The sequence below is a fragment of the Cervus elaphus genome, chromosome 13, assembly GCF_910594005.1.
Source record: "Cervus elaphus chromosome 13, mCerEla1.1, whole genome shotgun sequence".
Lineage (NCBI taxonomy): Eukaryota > Metazoa > Chordata > Mammalia > Artiodactyla > Cervidae > Cervus > Cervus elaphus.
In genome coordinates this window covers 66,889,251-66,908,700 of record NC_057827.1, presented here as the reverse complement: position 1 = coordinate 66,908,700, position 19,450 = coordinate 66,889,251, and the positions used below count along the sequence as shown (strand labels likewise).

At 61.6% G+C, this 19,450-nt stretch overlaps 1 protein-coding gene across 2 annotated transcripts; it reads right to left on the bottom strand.

Annotated features, from left to right (window-relative positions):
• Positions 1-1,590: 1,590 nt before the first annotated feature.
• On the bottom strand, positions 1,591-9,309 carry SLC25A47 (solute carrier family 25 member 47). 2 transcript variants are annotated; one of them, XM_043922618.1, is made up of 6 exons: positions 9,028-9,309; positions 5,111-5,154; positions 4,716-4,787; positions 3,899-4,081; positions 2,774-3,095; positions 1,591-2,454 (listed from the first exon to the last, which is right to left on the bottom strand). In XM_043922618.1, exons 1-6 carry the CDS (start codon positions 9,296-9,298, stop codon positions 2,174-2,176), a joined length of 1,173 nt encoding a protein of 390 aa, XP_043778553.1. In that variant the 5' UTR covers positions 9,299-9,309; the 3' UTR covers positions 1,591-2,173. The 2 variants fall into 2 exon arrangements, with proteins under 2 accessions (XP_043778553.1, XP_043778554.1); XM_043922619.1 differs by lacking the exon at positions 9,028-9,309 and adding an exon at positions 7,363-7,479.
• Positions 9,310-19,450: the final 10,141 nt, after the last annotated feature.

Genomic DNA, 19,450 nt, shown 5'->3' with positions numbered 1-19,450 from the left:
ACAACACACACACATACATATATATACCACACACACATACATACACCCCACACACATACATACACCACACACACACACCCCACACACACACCACACATACATACACATACCACACACACACACACACATACACACACACCACACACACACACATACACCCCACACACACACCACACACATACATACATACACCCCCCACACACACACATCATACATAACACACACATACATACATACACCACACACACACACAACTACACACACACCACACACATACATACACACCACACACCACACACATACATACACCACACACACACACACCCCACACACACACACCACACACATACATATATACACCACACACACACACCACACACACACACACATCATACATAACACACACACATACATACATACACCACACACACACATACATACACCACACACACATACACACACACCACACACACCACACACATACATACACCACACACACACATACATACACCACACACTACACACACACACACACACACACCACACACACCACACACATACATACACCACACACACACATACATACACCACACACACACACATACACCCCCCACACACACCACACACATACATATATACACCACACACACACACCCCACACACACACCACACACACCCCACACATACACACACACACACCCCGAGCACCAGCTCTGTGCCAGGCTCTGACCAAACCAAACATGTGCTGCCCATGGGCAGCTTGTAGCCTTGGGTGGGGGCAGGAGATGGATGAGTGACCGGACGGTGAGTGGGGGATCCAGGGGACCACAGCAGGAGAGACTCCCACAGCGAGGGCAGGTAGGGAGAGCTTCCTGGAGGAAGTGCCATCTCGGACCCGCGGTCAGCCAGGTGGAGGCAGGGAGGGGCGCTTCCATAGAGAGCACAGCGGGTAAGCAAATGCCTGGGTCTTGGGACACGAGAGGCCAGAGTAGGTCCACCCACGTTTTCTGGGAACAGCAAAGAGTTGTCAGCTCAGCCAGAACCCTGAATGTCCTTCAGTCCAAAGTCACGGTCAAGGCTGGTGTCCGAGTGAGCGAGTGTCCAGGCAGGGGGCGCCTGACTTTACCAGAGGGCTGCTACAGTGGGCACCCGGCCGTTCATGCTGGACCATCCCTGGGAGCCATGTGGTGCCCAAGGGAGGGCTGGGGTCTCAGAAGTGCGGGTGTGAGGTCCCCCATCCTCCCTGCCGTGTGGCCTTGGGCAGGCCTGGCTCCCCCTCTGAGCCAGCGTGATGACCTGCTTGAGGACCCCACGGTGCTGAGGATACACCGGCCCCCTCCTGCAGGCCCTGGTCTTGACTCAGAAAGTGGGTGGGTTTGGGACGGGGAGGGGGGTAAGGAGAACCGGCTTTGTGCTGCGGCGGGCTCCTCGCACAAGCTGGGGGAGTCGGGGGGAGCTGCGCTGGGCCTCCGTGCACTGTCCTCCCGGTGGGCGCCCTGGCCACTCAGGCGGCAAGGGCCTTGGCCTCTGAGGACCAGCTGACGAGGCAGAAAACAGTCACCAGCCCCACAGAACACAGAGCAACATGCCTGAGCAGCCTGAGAAAAACGTGTTATTAGCAACAGCTCCCCGCTGAGTCCTGGCTCTGCAGGTGGAACAAGGGGGACCAGGCCTCACACTAAGCTCCCGGGGCTGCCTGGTGCAGGGACCGCGCCGGCGGGCGCCCGACGGCTGTGCCCGGGTCCCAGGCCTGAAGGGCGGCCCACAGAGCAGGGAGAGCTGACTGAGGAGGGTGGGGTGCAGGAGGGGGTGTCAGCTGGACGCAGGGGTGCCCTGAGGACCCAGGGCGGCGGGGAAGGCTGAAAGGGAAGCCAGGGACGGACCCACCAACCAAATGCACAGACAGCCCTGGGCCAACACATCCTTATCCCCAGGGGCCTGCCGCTCCTTCCTGGCTCTGACCCTCAGGTCAACCGAGCCAGCGGCAGGCAGGGCCCCCCACCTCCCCTCATGGTCTGTCGCCGGGCGGGCAGGCCCTGGCCGGGCCGGCGGGTATTAGCCCCCTGGGTCCAGACCCTCGCACTCCCCTCCGCCTCCTCTAGCTCCTTGCAGCCCCCTTGGGAGCTCTTGGCAGGTTGGCGCCCCCCGGCCTGGGGTGGGTGGGGGGCACCAGCTATGTGAGCAGGCCCTGCGTGAGCCTCAGCACGGCCTCGTAGGCCACGAACACCACCATGTTGACGGGGAAGGCACGGCAGCAGTTGAGCAGCAGCCCCTTGAAGAGCACGCGCGGCCCCTCCTCCCGCACGCTGGTCAGCACGCAGTGCAGGAGGCCCCGGTAGCGACAGCGGCCCCGGCCGTCCGCCTGCAGGCGCGCCTTGATCACGTCCATGGGCGTGGCCACGGCCCAGGCCAGCGCCCCCGCACAGCCACCGGCCACCAGCACGCCCGAGACATCTGCGGGGAGAGCGCATGGGCGCCTGGGTCAGAAGCCGCACGGGGGAGACTGGGCAGGGTGGGGGGGTCGGGCACCCAGGGCAGGGCCTCCTGGTCGTGAGGGTGCCCTGGGCTCTCGCCACCCACGTGACCTGTCCACCGCCACCCGGAGCAGGCCTGTCCTGACTCGTGCTGGGGGCCACGAGCATCCCCACCTGGGGGCCCTGGGGGCCAGCGCGGCCTCTCCCCGTCTCCTCTCCAGGCCCCAGTGCCAGCTGGGCTGATCACCCCCCTGCATACCCTAACCCTCACCGTCCCGGGCCCCAGGCCCCCTGCTCACCTGGCCTGCTATGGCCGGCAGGAGTCAGCCACTCACAGAGGATGGCGTACGAGAGGAAGTAGGTGGCGAAGGAGTGCCCGTCCCGGAAGAGCAGGGCCGAGCTGCCCTTGTAGAGGCCACGCAGCCCCTCCTCCCGGGCCACCGTGGCCAGGCAGTGCAGCGGCCCGCGGTACTTGGGCCCGGCCGGCAGACCCGCGGGGGGCACGGGGCACGTGGGGGGCGTGGCCAAGGGCCCCGAGGCCGAGGGACGCCGCCGCTGCTGCGCCTGCGTCTGCGTCTGCAGGCGGACCTTGGCCACCTCGGTGGGCGAGGTCAGGAACACCTGGGGGAGGGGGGCACGGTGAGGAGACAGTGCCGCCCGCAAGACCCGGGGCTCCCTCAGCCTCCGCACATGAGCCCCGGGAAGCTCTGGGCTGGCCCACGGTGCCCTCAAAGGGTACGTGAGCCGCAGGAAGCTCTGGGCTGGCCCACGGGCCAAGGTGGGGCGGGTTCAAAGCCAGCTCTGCCCACCCAGCTGGAGCCAGCCCTTCCTTCAGCTGCGCATCCCCTGCTGGCAGAGCGCCCGTCACACAGTAGGCGTCGGGTCACTGTGACTCCAGCTCATGAAAGTACTCGGTCACATCATTCATCTGGTCATGACCAATGCTGCTAAAGCGCTCAGTCGTGTCCTGCTCTTGTGACCCCACGGACTGTAGCCTGCCCGGTTCCTCTGTCCATGGGATTTTCCAGGCAAGAATACTGGAGTGGGTTGCCATTTCCTCCTCCAGGGGATCTTCCTGACCCAGGGATCGACATATTAAAGTGTTATTTAACTAATGTTGAGAATAATGCAACACTTAATGTGAGCACTGACAATACTAACATATATTAATAACATAGGATTGTTTTACTCATACTATTGGCTGCCATCTCATGGGTGCTCCTACCAGTTAGCCCCCCGGGCTGGGGGCCTGACATGTGTGACCTCAGCACACCCCTTACAGATGAAGAGAGAAGCTCAGAGAGGCCCCCTAGCCTGCCCCACCGGTTACCGAGTCAGCTGTGTCCTCAGCCACAGTCCCCCAGCCTCCATCCACCTCTCCCCCCGCTGGGACCCCCGGACCCCCTCACCCCGCCCCTACTCACGCGGACGAGGCCGGAGGCAAACCCCGAGAGCGTGATGTCGGTCTTGGCGGGCTTGACGTCAGCGCTGCCGTAGCGGACCCGGCAGATGTGCGCGAGGCAGTGGCGGTAGGTGCCGAAGGACACGGAGGAGACCAGGGACACGGTGCACACGGGCAGTGAGAGGCCCCTGTAGAAGCCCCGCAGCTGGGGCAGGCGCAGAGGCCCCGAGGACCGAGTCAGGCCAGAGGAGCGGCTGCCCTTGGGGCCCCTGGAGCCAGGAGCTGGCTCCCACCTCTCACCCCCCGCCACGGGACCTCGGCAAGGCAGCCTCAGCTTCCTCAGCTGTACAATGGGGACTGTAACACCCCGGAAGCCAGGCCCGCCCGGGGCTGCTGTGAGGATAGAGGTGCTGAACTAGCAGCGTGGCCTCTGCTGTCTCCCTTTCGCGCCCCTCTGGTCGGCATCCATTCCCACGTTCACTTTGGCAAGTGTCCCTGAGACCCCTCCTCCGGATGGGGCTCTGAGCTGGACCCCTGATGACTCCACCCAGCATTCTTTGGAGGGGTTCCCCGCCTGGTGGGTCCTCCCCTGACCTTTGAAGTCCCCTGAAGCCCCTTCCAGATCCTCTCCTGGAGGCAGGACTTCACTCTGAGCGCCTCCTATGTGCCAGAACCCCAGCCCTCGTCCTCAGAGGAATCCGGGGGGGGCTGGTACAGCGATTCCCGTTTGGAAGGTGTGAGAACTGAGGCTCGGAGAGGAGCTCAGGATTGTCAGGCAGGCTGCTGAGTGGCAGCCCCGGGGTCCACTCCCCTGTCCATGACCCTGGCCCCAGGCCTACCTGCTCCCGGTGATACGTGTCCCGGACACAGTCCCAGATGCCCTTGTACTTGGGCTCCGTCTGGATCCTGACCTGTGGGAGGAGTGGGCTTCAGGAAGGGGTGGCTCCAGGCCCGGGGCAAGGTCGGCAGGCCCCGGGGAAGGGCAAGAGCCAATCCCTGATGGTTGCAGCCATGCTGCGGGCAGAGCAGTGACAGTGACCCCATTCAAGGTGAGCGACCTGAGTCTCAGCAGGGAGAAGGGAGCGCTGACGGTCCTGAGTACCTGAGGGGAGGTGGGGGGTGGGGAGAGACAAGGTCTGCCCAGCAGGCTAGAGAGTTCTTCTGGCCATAGATGGGGACCTCAGCCCAGGCAGGGGTCTTGGGGTGGGTGGCAGAGGCCTGGCAATGACTGTACCTTCACCGTGTCCAGGGGGTAGCCCACAGCAACACCGCAGACACCTGTCAGAAAACCAGGGGAGCTGGTGAGGAGAGCAGGAGCCCAAGCCGTCTCAGCAAAGGAGGGGGGCCCTGACCACGCGCTTCTTGTCCACACCACGTCTCAACAGAGGGGGAGCGCGACCGCCATTTTACAGATGAGGAAACTGAGGCTTAGAGAGGTAACGTGATGTCAGCCAGGCTGCCAGTGGTCTCTACTTCCGAGTCTTGGCCCCCTGGACCCTCCTTCTGAGAGGCAGGGGTGCTCCACGGCCTCCCCTCCGGCATCACGTTTCAGAAGAACTGGTCCATTTGCTGGGCCCTGTCTGCTAGCCAGGCCGAGCCCATGCTCAGGCCTCAGTCTGTGAAGGGTCTGTCTGCAGGCCAGGAGGCTGCCGAGCCTCGCAGCTGCAGGGGGGGACGGAGGGGGCACAGCCGGGGCGGAGAAAGCCCGGGGCAGCAGGCCTCCGAGGGGGATTGCTGGAAGCACAAGTTTCCGTGAAACAGAGCAGAACTCGGGGCTTCCCGGACCAGGGCCCTCTGCCTCCTGCCGAGAGGACAGGTGCCGCCTTCTTTCCCTTTCTCCTTTCCTAACACCGGGGTCTCAAGCTCCAAGCCCCTGGCTCTGCCACACGGAAGACAGAGAGCAGGCAGGTCCCTGGGGTTTCATCCCAAGAGTGGGGGGCTCGGTGAGGGTCACCTGAAAACAGCAAGGTATGCGGGGGCCGTGCCTATCTATTATGTAGCCCAAGACTCAGTAAATTTGCATGAACGAAATAATAAAGTGAATGAATGCACAGGTGAAAGAACAAAAAGAGTGAAGCCAAAAAATGACTCACTGACTTGAGAATTACTTTCCTCAACCCTTACATACGGGCTTCCCAGGTGGCTCAGAATTTGGCCTGCAATGCAGGAGACATGGCAGGAACCACGGGTTCAGTCCTTGGGTTGGAAAGGTCCCGTGGGGAAGAGAAAATGGCAACCCACTCCAGTATTCTTGCCTGGGAAATCCCACGGACAGAGGGAGCCTGGCGGGCTACAGTCCATGGGGTTGCAGAGTCAGACACGACTGAACGACTAAGCACGCACGCAGGCGCAACCCGTACATATACCACACCAAACTCCTACTCATGCATCAAAACCCTGCCACACCATCGCCTCCTCTCTGGAGGCTTCCCTGACTCCCATACGCTGGGCTGCCCCTGTGGCAGGAAACACGCTGGTCACATGGCCATCACAGGGCTTTGCTGCTATCCAGAACGAGGGTTCCTCAAGGAAAAGGCCCAGGTCTGCCTCCCCGTGTCCCAGTGCCAGGTGCAGAGAGCAGGAGCTCTTTCCACCCAAGCCTTCCCGGGGCCCTGGCAGGAAGACGCGGGACTCGGGAGCCCTTCCTGCTGTGAGATCCCGGGCAGGTCAAGCCCCGGCTGCTTAGGGGGCTGACGTCCAGGGGAGCCTCAGGCCCGGCCCCCAGCGGGGACCTCAGACAGCCCACTGGTAAGGCCAGGGCCCGGGTCATTCCCATCTCAGCACTGCTCCCCCCTTCTGAACAGAACACCCCACGCTATTCCTAGAAGTATTGATGAGCAGCCCCTGCCGTTTCACAAGAGGACAGAGGTCGAGGGCACCTCACCCAAAATAGCCGGTGCAAGCCGAGCTGGGAGGAGCAGAGCCCCTGCCTGGATCTGGCTTTCACAACAGCCTTCTCTCCGGAGGTGAGAATGGGCTGGAGGCCCAGCCAGGTGGGGGCGGGCCCATGGGTGCACACAGCCAGGGAGCCAATGGGGGTGCCAGGCTCATCCGGGACCCTCCCCCACCACGCTGCTGCCCTTACAGTCAGCCGGGTAGGTCCCCACCATCCACCCTCTCCTGGAGCCTCTCGTCCCATCCTTCTCCATGCGTATGATTCCCAGCCTCCCCCTGGCCAGGCGGAGAGACCACCCACCCTCTGCACCCCCACCGCTGCCAGCCCCTCAGCCTCCAGGCCGAGCCCCTGGAGCAGAGTTGCCCCCACCCAGCTCCTCCTGGGCTCTGGGCCGCCTGCCCCGTCGTCTCCAGGGAAACCTCCTCTCTCCTCCCAGAACCCGTGGCACCCCCGCCAGGCACCGGCCACTTCCTAGAGGCCTCAAACCTCACTGCTTCCCCGGGCAGAGCGCCCCTTCCAGCCCCCCCACCCCATCCTGGTTCCCCCGGGAGCAACAGCCCCCCCTGAGGCCCCACGGTGCCCACTCTGACCTCCGACAGCTCCAGCAACAAAATCCATGGACAGCGCGGGTGGCGGGGAAGGCGCAGGGGTCAGGCTGCCTGAGAGGTCTGTCTGGTGCCACCACCAGGGTGGCGTCCGAAGCTCCCCGCGGGCTCCTCGCAGACCTTAAATACCCGCGGTGGGGGCAGGGGCAGGAAGCGGAGCCTGCTGACCAGTGGCCCCAGAGGCAGAGGCTGTGCCAGGCCGTAGGCGGGTCAATGCCCACCTGGACTCCCTCCCACCTACTCCAAAGGACCCTTGTCCCAGTGCCCTCGGGATCCAGGTGTCGGGAAGTGTGTGAGAGGCCACGGGTGACGTCAGATTCAGAAAGCAGGATCACCGTGCCCACCACCTACAGGCCGGGGTTTCAGACCAGCCCCTGGGGAGGCTGTGACGCCCCCCGCATCTCTCCAAACCCAAGCTCAGCCCTTATCCATCCCTGGGCCTCCCTGACTCCCCTGGAGTTGCTCCTGCCTGGGTAACCGTCAATGCTCCCTCACTTATTCATTCAACAAACAATCTCTGAGTTGAGACTGCGTTCAGGCAGCCCAGTCCCATCCCCAGGGAGCTCCAGCTAGCAGGGAGGGCGTGGGGGCAATGGGCCACCAAGGACAAAGCCTCAGGGAGGCGGGCCAGGGCCTCCTGTGAGCAGCCCAGCCACAGGCCAAGGTCTCCTCCTCGTCCTTCGTACCACCCTGGGTGCCACTCCCTTGCTGCTTCCACATCCGTCTCTGTGTGCCCAGGGCTCCAGCCAGATCCAACTCTGAGTCCCCAGCACCCAGCTCGGACCCAGCTCTGAGCATGGCTTGCTGAGCGAGGGGACCAGGGGCCAGGGCTCCCGACCTCGCCACTAATCAAATCAGGGTGCTCCTAAAGGGGAAGTCACTCCAATAAGAGGCTGGTCACTGGGAACCATTGTAAAGGATGGTGACCTCTCCCTGGCCGTGCCCCCCATTTTAGTTAACCAAGCCCTCCTCCTTCACCATCTCAGGGCATCCTTGTCACAGCCCCAGGAGGAGGCAGGGCTGATAGTCCCATTTTACAGATGGAGCCACTGAGGCCCAGAAAAAGGACTCATCCAGGGCCATGCAGGCAGCAGGGCAGGATTTGGTCACCGGATACTTACCCAACCAGCCCCTCTCTGATGCCGCGGGCCAGGCCCTGAGACCCATGGGCCCTGCCCTGATGACTCACCCCCCATGTGACACCGGAACGCAGCCCTTCATGGACACTGAAGTCTAGGGAAGCTGTGCGCTTGCCCAGGGTCACACACAGTGCGTGATCTGCCAACCAGGACGCTGGCAGGACTGGGAGAGGTGCTGACACGGCAGCGCCTGGGCAGCCCCCTCCAGGCAGTCCTGGGGTCGTGTATCCCCCTGCTTCCTGGCCCCTGACTGGGGGACCACAGGCTGACCTTGACCAGGTCGTGCTGACAGACGGGGAGCCCCGCCTCCTGCTCAGCTGTTTGTGGGACGGGTGGGGGACACAGGCTGGCAGCGTCCACTGCCACGACAGAGGACAAAGGGCAAGAGGCAGGCAGTCCAAGGCCAGTCCTGAGGCCCACCTTGACCTTTAGAGAGATGTAGGCCAGCGTCCGGTTAGGAGCCAGGCCGCCCAGCCCCGAGACCTCGGGCAAGCCCTCGACTTTCCCCTACCTCCGTCTCTGCCTCCACGAGAGGAGTACGGCACCTGCGTCGCGTCGGGGACCACTTGGGGCACGCTCCGGGTGTGTCCCTGCAGGAGTGGCCGGCCAAACATGCAGGTTGCCTTAGTAGGAGCGCAGGTTCTGGAAGGAGGGAGGGGACAGGCCTGTACTGAGCAGGCCACGTCCAGCTGGGGTGCTACACTGCGGAGGCCAGTCCTTCGGACAGTGAGGGAACTTGAGGCATGCGGTCTAACTGAAGAAATGGAGTGGTCAAGTTCCATGTTTCCTGCAGAGTCGGCCCCGGACACCCAAGCCAGAGCCAGGAACCACCCTGGATGCCTTTCCCCCTGCACCCCGCATCCTGTGAGGCACCCACTCCTGAGGGCAACCCCGTGACGATCACATTCAGATCCACTCACTCCCTCTACCCATCTGCACAGCCCCCAACCACTTGGTCTCCCAACAGCCCACCCTGCCCATGCCCCCCACCCACGCCCCCACCCACGCCCCCAGACATGCCCCCCGCCATGCCCCCAACCATGCCTCCAGCCACTTGGTCTCCCAACAGCCCACCCTGCCCATGCTCCCCCAACCATCCCCCCAACCATGCTCCCCATCACGCCCCCACTCATGCCCCCAACCATGCTCCCAACCATCCTCCCAACCATGTCCCCAAACATGCCCCCCAACCACACCCCAACCATCCCCTCAACCATGCCCCCAACCATCCCCCCAACCATCCCCCCAACCATGTCCCCAAACATGCCCCCCAACCACACCCCAACCATCCCCCCAACCATCCCCCCAACCATCCCAATCATGTCCCCAAACATGCCCCCCAACCACACCCCAACCATCCCCCCAACCATGTCCCCAACCATCCCCCCAACCATCCCCCCAACCATGCCCCCACCCATACCCTCGCCCATACCTCCCACCCACGCAAGAAACACTTCATGACTACTGCATGCCACATCCTAGGCACCGGGCCACTTCAATAAACACAGCAGTAAACACAGGCAAAAGTCCCTTCCCTGTGGCTCTTATGATCCAGGGGAGGAGACAGACAACCAATACAAAAAATAATCTAAATAATGAGTCTGCCAGAGAGCAGCCTGTGCCAATGAGAGTCGGAGCAGGGAGGGTTGGGATCGAGGGTGTGAGGGCCGCCCTGGAGGAGGCACTGAGACAAGCGTGTTTTCTCGGTCACTGTCGCCAAGTTTCACGCGCCCTTTGCCTCCTGAACAAACATACCCAGACTACCCTTTGCCGCAGCAGAAACAGAAAACATGCCGCCTCACTGCGGAGGCTTCCCTGTGCAGGTCTGAACACGTCCCCTGCCAGCTCCGAGCTGCTGGCAGGCAGGGCCGTGCTGGATCTGTCTCTGAACCCACAGTGCCGGCCTGCGGTGGGCACCCTGGGGAGAGTGGATGAATAAATGCCTGAAAAAAGTGAGTCAGTGAGTGGATGGGTGGATGGATGGACAGATGGTCAGAAGGACTGACAGACGGAAGGACAGACAGATGGATGGAAACGTAGGTGGATGGGTGGGTGGGTAGATGCTGGATGATGGTTGGACAGACAGGTGGATGAACCTGGGGCAGAGTCATCTGTTCGCACCTGACCCAGGACACGGCAAGGAAGCCCCCTGATGGCAGGTGGCCAGGGGTTTGGGGACTGTGGCTCAGCCCCCTCCAGGTTTGGGGGAGACAATGGCACCCCCCACACGGTTTGGGGGAGACAACGGGCGGCCGTCTCACCCTGGATTTGGCTCCTGGCTCCACCCCTCCCAGCTGTGTGACCTTGGGTCAGTGGTGCGACCTTTCTGAGTCGTGCGTGCGTGGCAGGAGCCAGAGCCCAGGGCACCCGCTGGGGCCACCCCGAAGGGTCACTGTTCCAAGCAACAAGATCGGCTTTAGGCTTCCTCCAACAGCGGGGCTTCACCCCGCGCGGCCCCGGGAGGCCCAAGGGAGGAATTCCGAGCCATCCTGTAGGGGGAGACAGACACGGCGCAGACACCAGGGGCCCCGGGACGAGGGGAAGGGGGCTGCAGGCCGAGGTGCCGCGGAGGAACCTGGTACCCTAAAAGGCGTGCTTACACTTTATAACAAGGGGGGAAACTTCAAGTTCCTCACAAGACATCCAGACCAAAGAGACGCAGCGGCATCGAGGCGAAGGCCCCGCCTCCCGGCAGGACGCAGGCAGACACCTCTTTTTTTACTATTTTGCGACTTGCTGCCTTTCCTTTTCAACTCGTCTGGGACGCCGTGCACCTGGGGACTCATTCCTCTGCGTGTCCACAGTGCCCGTGGGGTGGACCGGTAGGCTGAGCCAGGCTGCCTGGGCGCGGCCCTCCCCGAGGGTCTTTCTCTGCAAGGCCCCCCGGGGGCCTCAGCGTCCGTCCTTGTCTGTGAGATGGCAGCTCTGTTGCCGTCTGCCCGGAAGGCTCTGGGAGGATTAAAGGGTCAGCAGGCCCTAGGCTCCTGGAGCCAAACCTGGAGCTCTGAGTATCACCGTTATGGGATTTCCCGGGAGGCCCAGGGGTTAAGACTCCCTCCGCAGGGTGGGTACAGGTTCAATCCCTGCTCGGGGAATGAACATCCCACAAGCTGCATGGCGCAACGGAAATAAAGGAATAAATATCACTGTTACGATGTAACTTGCGGGTGATGTCAAGGACAGGCAAATGGAATACACCTGTACGAAGCAGAAAGTGTTTCAATGGGTACGTTCTCAGAGGGGAGTTCGCTGGGTCAAACACCCCTGAACGACTTACATTTATTTTTTGGGGGGGCGGGGGGCCGGCAGGCTGGCCTGGGTCTTTGCTGTCGAGCCCAGGCTTTCTCTAGTTGCGCCCTGGTGGGGGCTACTCTCTCTGTGGTGTGAAGTCTTCCCATTGCGGTGGCTCCTCTTATTGCAGGGCACCGGCCCCGTAGGTGTGGCTCACGGGCTTAGCTGCCCCGCGGCACGTGGGATCTTCCTGGACCAGGAACCTAACTCGTGTCCCCTGCATTGGCAGGCAGACTCTTAACCACTAGACCACCAGGGAAATCCACCTGACCTATTTTTACCTATTTTAACTATTTTTACCTTTGCCATTTTGGCAGGATTTGGAAGGGTAGGGATGGGGGCAGTGGGACTTCCAGGCAATGAGTCCAGAGTGGGCGCTGGGACACTGAGCCAGCTCCAGAGATGGGCATTTCCAGAAAATGGGGCTCCTTGGCAAGACTTGGGTGAGTTCAGGAGATTCCTGAGTCTTCCTAGCTCACTCTGTGACACTCTAAGCCTCCGTGTCTTCATCTGTAAAATGGGACAGGAGACGAATTTGTATGCTCAGGGGCTTGGTGCCTCCACGCTCTGCCTGCATCCCACGACGCCCCGCTGGGTGCTGCAGACCACACAGCCACAGGCGGGAGCTGAGGCTCACCCACCTTCGGGTGGGGGAGCATCTCTAGGGGGTGACTGGTTTGCAGGGTGGGTGACCCCCCACCTGAGACCTCCCAGACACTCTGGCCTCCCTCTGACATCCTGAGTGGTTAGGGCCCTGGCTCCCAGGGTCTCAAAGCATACGATAGGGCATGCCCAGCCTGTGCCTCCACTGAGGCAACGGGGCCAGCAGGAAGGGCTGACCCCAGCTCCCCCGCTCCATGCCCCCCAGCAGCGGTGTCTTCACGTCTGAGCTCAGCACAGAGTTCCAGGCCCCTGGAGCCACCCCTGTGTTACAGACAAGGACGTCGTGGGCCAGAGAGCAACAGTGACAATTAGGGGAAGACTGGAATTTCAGCCCGCTGCCACGGGGGGCACTGATTAATGTGACCCCGAGACTCAGTTTTCCTATCTGCAAACAAGGACGACAGCCACCTAAGGCAGGGCTAACGCAGGTAAGGACTTTGAAGGCTCCCCGGCTCCGGTCATCAGACGGAGCAGAAGTGACCCTGGGAGTGCCAGCCAGCAGCCTCAGGCCTGGGCCAGCGGTCAGGTGCCTGCAGCCCTGCCCTGTCCCCGCCCACTCCCTGGCCCATCTTTTCAGTTCCCAGACGCCCAAGCCGTAGCCTAAGCCCTTCCGGTCACTTTGGGCAGCCCCTCCTGTTTTCCAGGCCCCTGTGACCCCTTCAGGGATGTACAGGAGGCATCCCTGGGGCCCACTGGCTGGGAGGTTCTCTCCAGGACAAGGTAACCTGACACCACCGAGACCCAAGGCCCTGGAGGGTTGGATTGAGGAATGAGGCTCTCGTCAAGGCAGGGCCTGAGGCCTATCGGATCTGCAGATCTGGGAAGGGAAGCTACTGACAGCTGTCAATGATTCATTCCTTCATTCCAGGGCATACCTTCTCGTGCAAAGCCCACGCTGGGTGCGGGGATCCAACAATGATTCAGAGGCTTGCCTGGCCTCCCTGCAGCCCTGGCCTGGCTGGGGAGTACATTCCTTCTCTGGGACTGCCCAAGAAATTATCCCCATGTGGAGAAGCATCTGACACCAAACATTCGTCATCTCACAAGTTCTGCGGGTCAGGAGTTGGGACCAGCTTAGACGCGTGGCTCTGGTTCAGGGTCTCTCACACTGTGGCCACCTGAAGTCATCTGGGGGGCTGGAGGAACCCCCCCTCCAGAGTGACGCACTCACAGGGCTGTCGGCCAGAGGCCTCAGTTGCTGGCCTCACGGACCTCCCCACAGGACTGCCTGCATGTCCTCACAAGGGGCCCAATGTCCCCCGAAGTCAGGGGTCCCAGAGAGAGCAAGGGGGAGGCCGCAGGGCCTTTATGCAGCCATGGTGCTCCTGAAGGGGGAGATCCCAATCACAGGCAGGACTGGAGCACCCGCCGGGGGTGGGGGGGGTGGGCATCCCCAGCGTGGCTGAGACCTGCAGACAGGCAGTGCCGGGTAAGGCTGAGAAGCAGGTTGTTGTAACTGGGGGAGGCGCCTGGAACACCCCGGCTGGAGCACGGGGACACGGCTCATTGTTGCGGCACGGCACATCCAGCGGAGGCGGTGGCCTGGTGGGGCAGAGGCTGGGGAAGGATGGGAGGCTGGGACAAAGTGTCATGGAGGAGGAGCTGCCGGAGCCAGCTGGGAAGCAAAGACAGGCACTTCCTTTTTTTTTGTTTTTATTTTTTTGCTACACTGTACAGCGTGCAGAATCTTAGTTCCCTGACCAGGGATGGAACCCAGCATACTTTAACAGGAAGTGCCTGAGCACAGGCTCATCAAGGACCACCCCCCCCACACACACACCCTCAGGCACAACAGACGCTTAAACGGGTGATAGAGGCCTTTCTGTGACCCTCCCTTTGGGCAGCAAGGCCCTGAAAGGGGTTCATCTGGGAGGTGAGCCTGCCCCCCAACACCCGCCGGGGGCAAGGCACAGGAGCCAAGAGTCAGGCACCCAAGCGGGCCAAGGATGGGGTTTTGGTGGGGGCTCCAGGGGGCAGAGCCCGAAGGAACAGAGCAGGAGGCAGAGGGGAGATCATGGTGTGGGCAGAGGGGTCCATGACCCCTGCTGGGCGGCAGGTGACTGCCCGAGGCTGGGCTGTCAGGACTGAGGAAGCCCCAGGAGGAAGGAGGAACACAGAGCTAGCAAAGGCCCATCCCACCGGAGAGGTTCTGGAAAGGGAAGCTCAGACTTGGGTTCCGAGAACTACGGCGGGCTCCTGGGTTCCAGGAGGCCCTTCTCTCAGCCCTTTCTCTGTCCCTTCCAGCGCTCCCCAAGGCACCCGCCTGCTATCCCAACACACATTCCCTGCCTGGAGCATCACCCAGCCCACTCCCGCCTGGCTGCCAACTGCACCCACACCGCCTCATCCTGCCGCCCCCAACCCCAGCCCGGGCAGGGGCACACTGCCCTCCTCCGGTCACTGCCCTGGGTGCCCGCTCACACTGCCCGACAGCCCCGGACCATCTGCTGGTCCAGCCATCCCCCCACCATGACAGAGGGCGCCCCCAGAGGGCACTGCCCCAGGCCTGACCACCCCTTCGCTGACCCAAGGGCCTGACTCCACGAGGCCCGTGGGCAGCAGTCACACCCCGTGTCCGCGCTTGGCCGAGCCCCTGTGCCCTGACCAGTTGACCCAACCCCAGCTGGGGGCCACCCCTGTGGCCTTCTGGGTCTGGGGCATCCCTGGGTGGATCCCTTTAACTCTATTTTTACACCAGAAGCACTGGCCGTGTCTATTTATATCACGCCCCTTCTTGAGTTTCTGGTCATCTCTCCACCTGGCTGGAGCCTCCCTTGCTTCAGCGTCTCGGTCCACCCCCTCCATGGCCAAGTGGGTGCAGAGAGAGCAGAGGCCCTACCCGCCCTGGGGACTTAGCCCTGGGGACCACAGTGACTACGTCCAACTGAACAAAGATGCCAGAAAGCCGCATGGTGTGGTGGCCACATTGGGGCTGACGAAACTCAACTGAGACGTGAACTCCACAAAATTCACCCAACAGGAGAACGCTGAGCATCGCAGACTCGGGAGGGGCCCCCAGGACAGGGACTGGCTGTCCCCAAGGGGTCCCAGGCCCTCCCCTCTTTGAGGCACAGAGCTGACTCACTCACCAGGGAGGCTGAGTCACTCCCAGAGTGGACCGGACCTGAGGCCGGAGGGACATCCAGACGGAAGACGTTTACCCACTGGGGAGAAAGACCCGTGGGGCGGAGCCAGCCCATCAGCATCGGGTGCTGGGTCCAGGTGGTCCCCCAGCACAAGCCACCCCCACCCCACCCCACCCCACCCCACCCCACCATGTTCCCTGCTGGGTCTTCCACATAGCCAGGAGCGGTGCAAGTGGAGACTGGAAAGCAAAACTGAGCCAGAGACCCCTGAATCTGTCCTGGGAGACGGTCTCCATCCCTAAAGAGGCCGGTTTCAATGCAAGTTTTACCCTCACTTGCTCCCTGAGGCCAAGGTGGGGCCTTGAAATCTGCACTTTTAGCTGTCTCCCAGGGAGACTCCAATCCCAGAGGTCTGGGGGGACCTGTGGCCACAGGGCAGGACAGTCCAGAGCCCAGGTCCCCTCACCCAGGGCTGCCTGCTCACCCCCTGCTGTGTGCCAGGCCCTGTTTAGGGTTACTTAAGGTCCCTGCCCTGGTGGAGCAAACATTCTAGAGGAAGAGAGGTGTTAAACATTTAGAGGAATAGGCAGTGTCATTCTAGGAGCTGGGGCAGAGCCTGGTGGGATGGGGGGCTCCGAAGTCAAGCCCCTTTTGAGGAGCTGAGAGTTGAGTGGGGACTTGAGCCCTGGAGAGAACTATGCCAGGCTGGGAGGAGGAGCGCCCGCCTTGCGGACACAGTCAGTGCAAAGGCCCTGTGGCAGGAATGAGCTTGCAGTTGTGAGGGTGCGGCCAGGTACCTCCGGCTCTGAGCCTGGGTTTTATTCCAAGTGGGGGGTGTGGGAGGCAGTTGACAGCCGCACCCTCCCCACTGGTCTGTGCCCAGGAGCTTTGGAACCGGTTTCAGTGGCTCCCATCCTAAAACTATACCTGCCCTGGCTCCAGCCTGGCCCTGCACACCCTCTCACTGAGCCCAACTCCCCACAGGGTCTACCTAGCAGGTGCCTCAGCCCACCCCCTACCCCACTCGCCCTGAGACATCGAGCTCCAGCCTTGCTCCCCACCCAACCCCGGGGGCCAAATAGCCTCCCACCATTGAATTCAACAGATTCCAGGGTGAGAACCTTTTTTTTTAAACCTGCTGCCCTTTCTAATTTTCCCACACCCAACCTGTCTTGGGTAAGGAATTACAAATGCTCTGCAAACAAAATCTCTGCCACACACTCTCAGTGACCTGGCCTGACCCCTGGTGCCCCATGGCACTTTTCCCCTCCTTGCTGTCCCCCTACTGCTCTGGCCTTGGGCCCCTCCCACCTCTTCAAGGCTGGGGTCTGAGCCCCTCTGCAAGGCGGCCTCTCCTGGGAGGGCGGGAGGGTCCTGGGGCCCTGTGGAAAGTGAGAAGTTTGAAAAAGCACAGACTGTGCTGTAATCTTCTCAGGAAATGTAGTAGAACAGACATGGACCCCAGCGGCTGATGTAACGACGCAGGCCCAGTGCCTACAAACTCATTTCCTTTGCTAAGGCATCTTCACTTCCCCTGTCAGCTGTGTGGGAGGCCCTGGAGGCCAGGGAGGTGGGTCTGCCCTGTGCCCGCTCCAGGCGCAGAGCACCACCCAAGTGAATGATTCTCAGGCAGCAGGAATCACTTTTTTTTTAATGCACGATTTTTTTTTTTTTTAAGTTACCTGGCGGTGTCAGGTCCTAGTTGCGACTCTCGGGATCTCTTGAGGCACAGGGCTCTCTAGTTGCGGCGCGCCGACTTGCTTGCCCTGCGGCTTGTGGGATCTTAGTTCCCCCATCAGAGATCGGCCTGCGTCCCCGGGAGCGCAAGGTGGATTCCTAACCACTGGAACCATCAAGAAGTCCTTGCATGATTCTTTAGGGAGGGACGGCTTTCAGGGTGGTCTCGCGGTTTAGTCAGCCAGCAGTACACCCCAGTGACCCCAGCCCCTAGCAGTGCCTGCTCTCGCTCCTTCCTCACTGCCTCCCCAAACACTGTTTCCAGCAGACTCTGGGATGCACAGGCAGCTGCCCTTGGGGTGCTCCCGGTTGGAGGTCGACCCCCAGCACCCACCGTGGGCACACCTGCCCCAGAGCGCACCCCTCTACTGCTCACCACTTGCTGGACCTCTGTCCCCAAAGCCAACAAGCCTCGGCCTGAACACTGGCTCCCCCAGTCCAGCCCCTCTCCAAGTCCCGCCTGCAGGGTGCACATCTGGATCCAGGATCCATCCCACCGCCACCTCTGCGGCTCCCCCACCTGGATGCCTGCAGGCTCTGCCCAAATGCAGCTTCCCCCAAGAAGTTTTCTGAAGCTCAAATACTGAGCGCTTCTTGTGTACCAGGCCGCTGGGCCTGCCCAAGGACAGGAGACAGGGCTCATGCAAGCTGCCCCAAGCACGACATTAACTTAAAGGCACTTGTGTTCTCTTTGTCTCATCAATCGGTCCATAATAATTTTCGGACTTACTGCCCTGTTAAGGTTCTTGACTCTCCTCCAAAAACATACGGAGGCTACAGGCATCTGTGCTTTGCCCCTGGAGGCCTCAGCAACCCAGGGACCCCCTGTTTCTAGAGGTGAGTCACCTGGATGTAGGTTGTCCAGTTTAATCACCGTGACCTCAAGGCCTCCAGCCAGCTCCCACCTGGGTTTTGGGTCTGGGCTTCTCCTGGGGCCCACACGCTTTCCTGGCTCATGAGTCTTGTCAGAGGCTGGTGATATTCAAACCCAGGCCTCCAGACCCCTAGTTCAGGGCCCACCAGCCATCACAAGCACTGGACTAGGAGTCAGCAGACCTGGGTTTGGGTCTCAGATCAATGGATGTTCTCTTTAGATTCTAAGAATAAAAGGAAACCATGCAGAATCATTGGATTTAGAGTGGCCTCTGATCACCACGATAGTTACTTAATGCACCTGGGAGGTATCCCCTAGTAACAAGTATATATAATCTTTAAAACCTGTCCCTGAGGTATATATCCATGGTAACCTCCTTGTTGATCTCAGAAATAGTAACGTACAAATAAAAGAACTGTGTGATCTGCAACCCGGAAACACCGGACTGTGTATCCTAATCTCAAGAGCGTGAGGGAAGTTGGGCGAAGGCCTTAAGTTATCATCTGACTCACGGTGAGGGAGAAAGAGCACGGCCAAGCCGGGCAGTCCGGACTTCACGAGGTGCTGGAGAAGGGAAAGGGGTCTCCGACCCGGACGCTCCCCAGGGAGGGGGTCCCTGGCCGCGGCCAATCCCCGGGATGGGGAAAAGCGGACGCGGAGCAGAGTCGGATTCTGCTCTTACTTCACCCACCCCCACCTCCCGCCGCCCAGCTACCTGCGTAGACCCGAGCCCAGCGCCCTCCCACTTGGCCTTCTCACATTCCTCCTCCACCGCCAGGCGGTCCAGGCCCCGAGGCCTTCCAGAGCCGCGGCTCCGTGACCGCCCCCTTTGGCCACACTGCGCCCGATGTGGCCTCTCTCGCCTCGCGGCTCCAGAACGAGTCCAAGAACCTCCCCTCCGCACAGCTTTCCGCGGCTCCCGCAAGTTTGCGCACCGAGGTCGTGGCCACGCCCTTCGACCCTCGTGCGGCGAGCCAGGAGGCCAGGAGCCCCAGGCCCACCGGCCGGAGGGCGCACAGACGGGGGGGGGGGGGCGGGGGGGCGAAGACTCCCCCGAAGGGGCGTTCCGCCGCTCGAGGAGTGTTACAGTTAGTGTCCCAGCCTGCTGGCCTTGGAGGGTCCCGGCGCTCCACCTCCGTTAACCGCGGCGCGTCCCCATTATGCAAGCAAGGACCCTGAGCTTGGGCGGTGGAGTTGGGATCTGAACCCAGGCCCCAAGGATCCCAGGCCCCCGGTCCAGAGCGAGGGCACGCCACCCCCCGCCCCGCTGATTCGCGTCGCGC

Coding starts and splice junctions, on each gene's coding strand:
- SLC25A47 (XM_043922618.1), bottom strand. CDS start 9,298: ATGGAACTTGACCACTCCATTTCTTCAGTTAGACCGCATGCCTCAAGT. Junction 4,788..5,110: donor ACCCCCTGGACACGGTGAAG/GTACAGTCATTG, acceptor CTCCTCCCACAG/GTCAGGATCCAGACGGAGCC. Junction 4,082..4,715: donor ACACGTATCACCGGGAGCAG/GTAGGCCTGGGG, acceptor CGCCTGCCCCAG/CTGCGGGGCTTCTACAGGGG.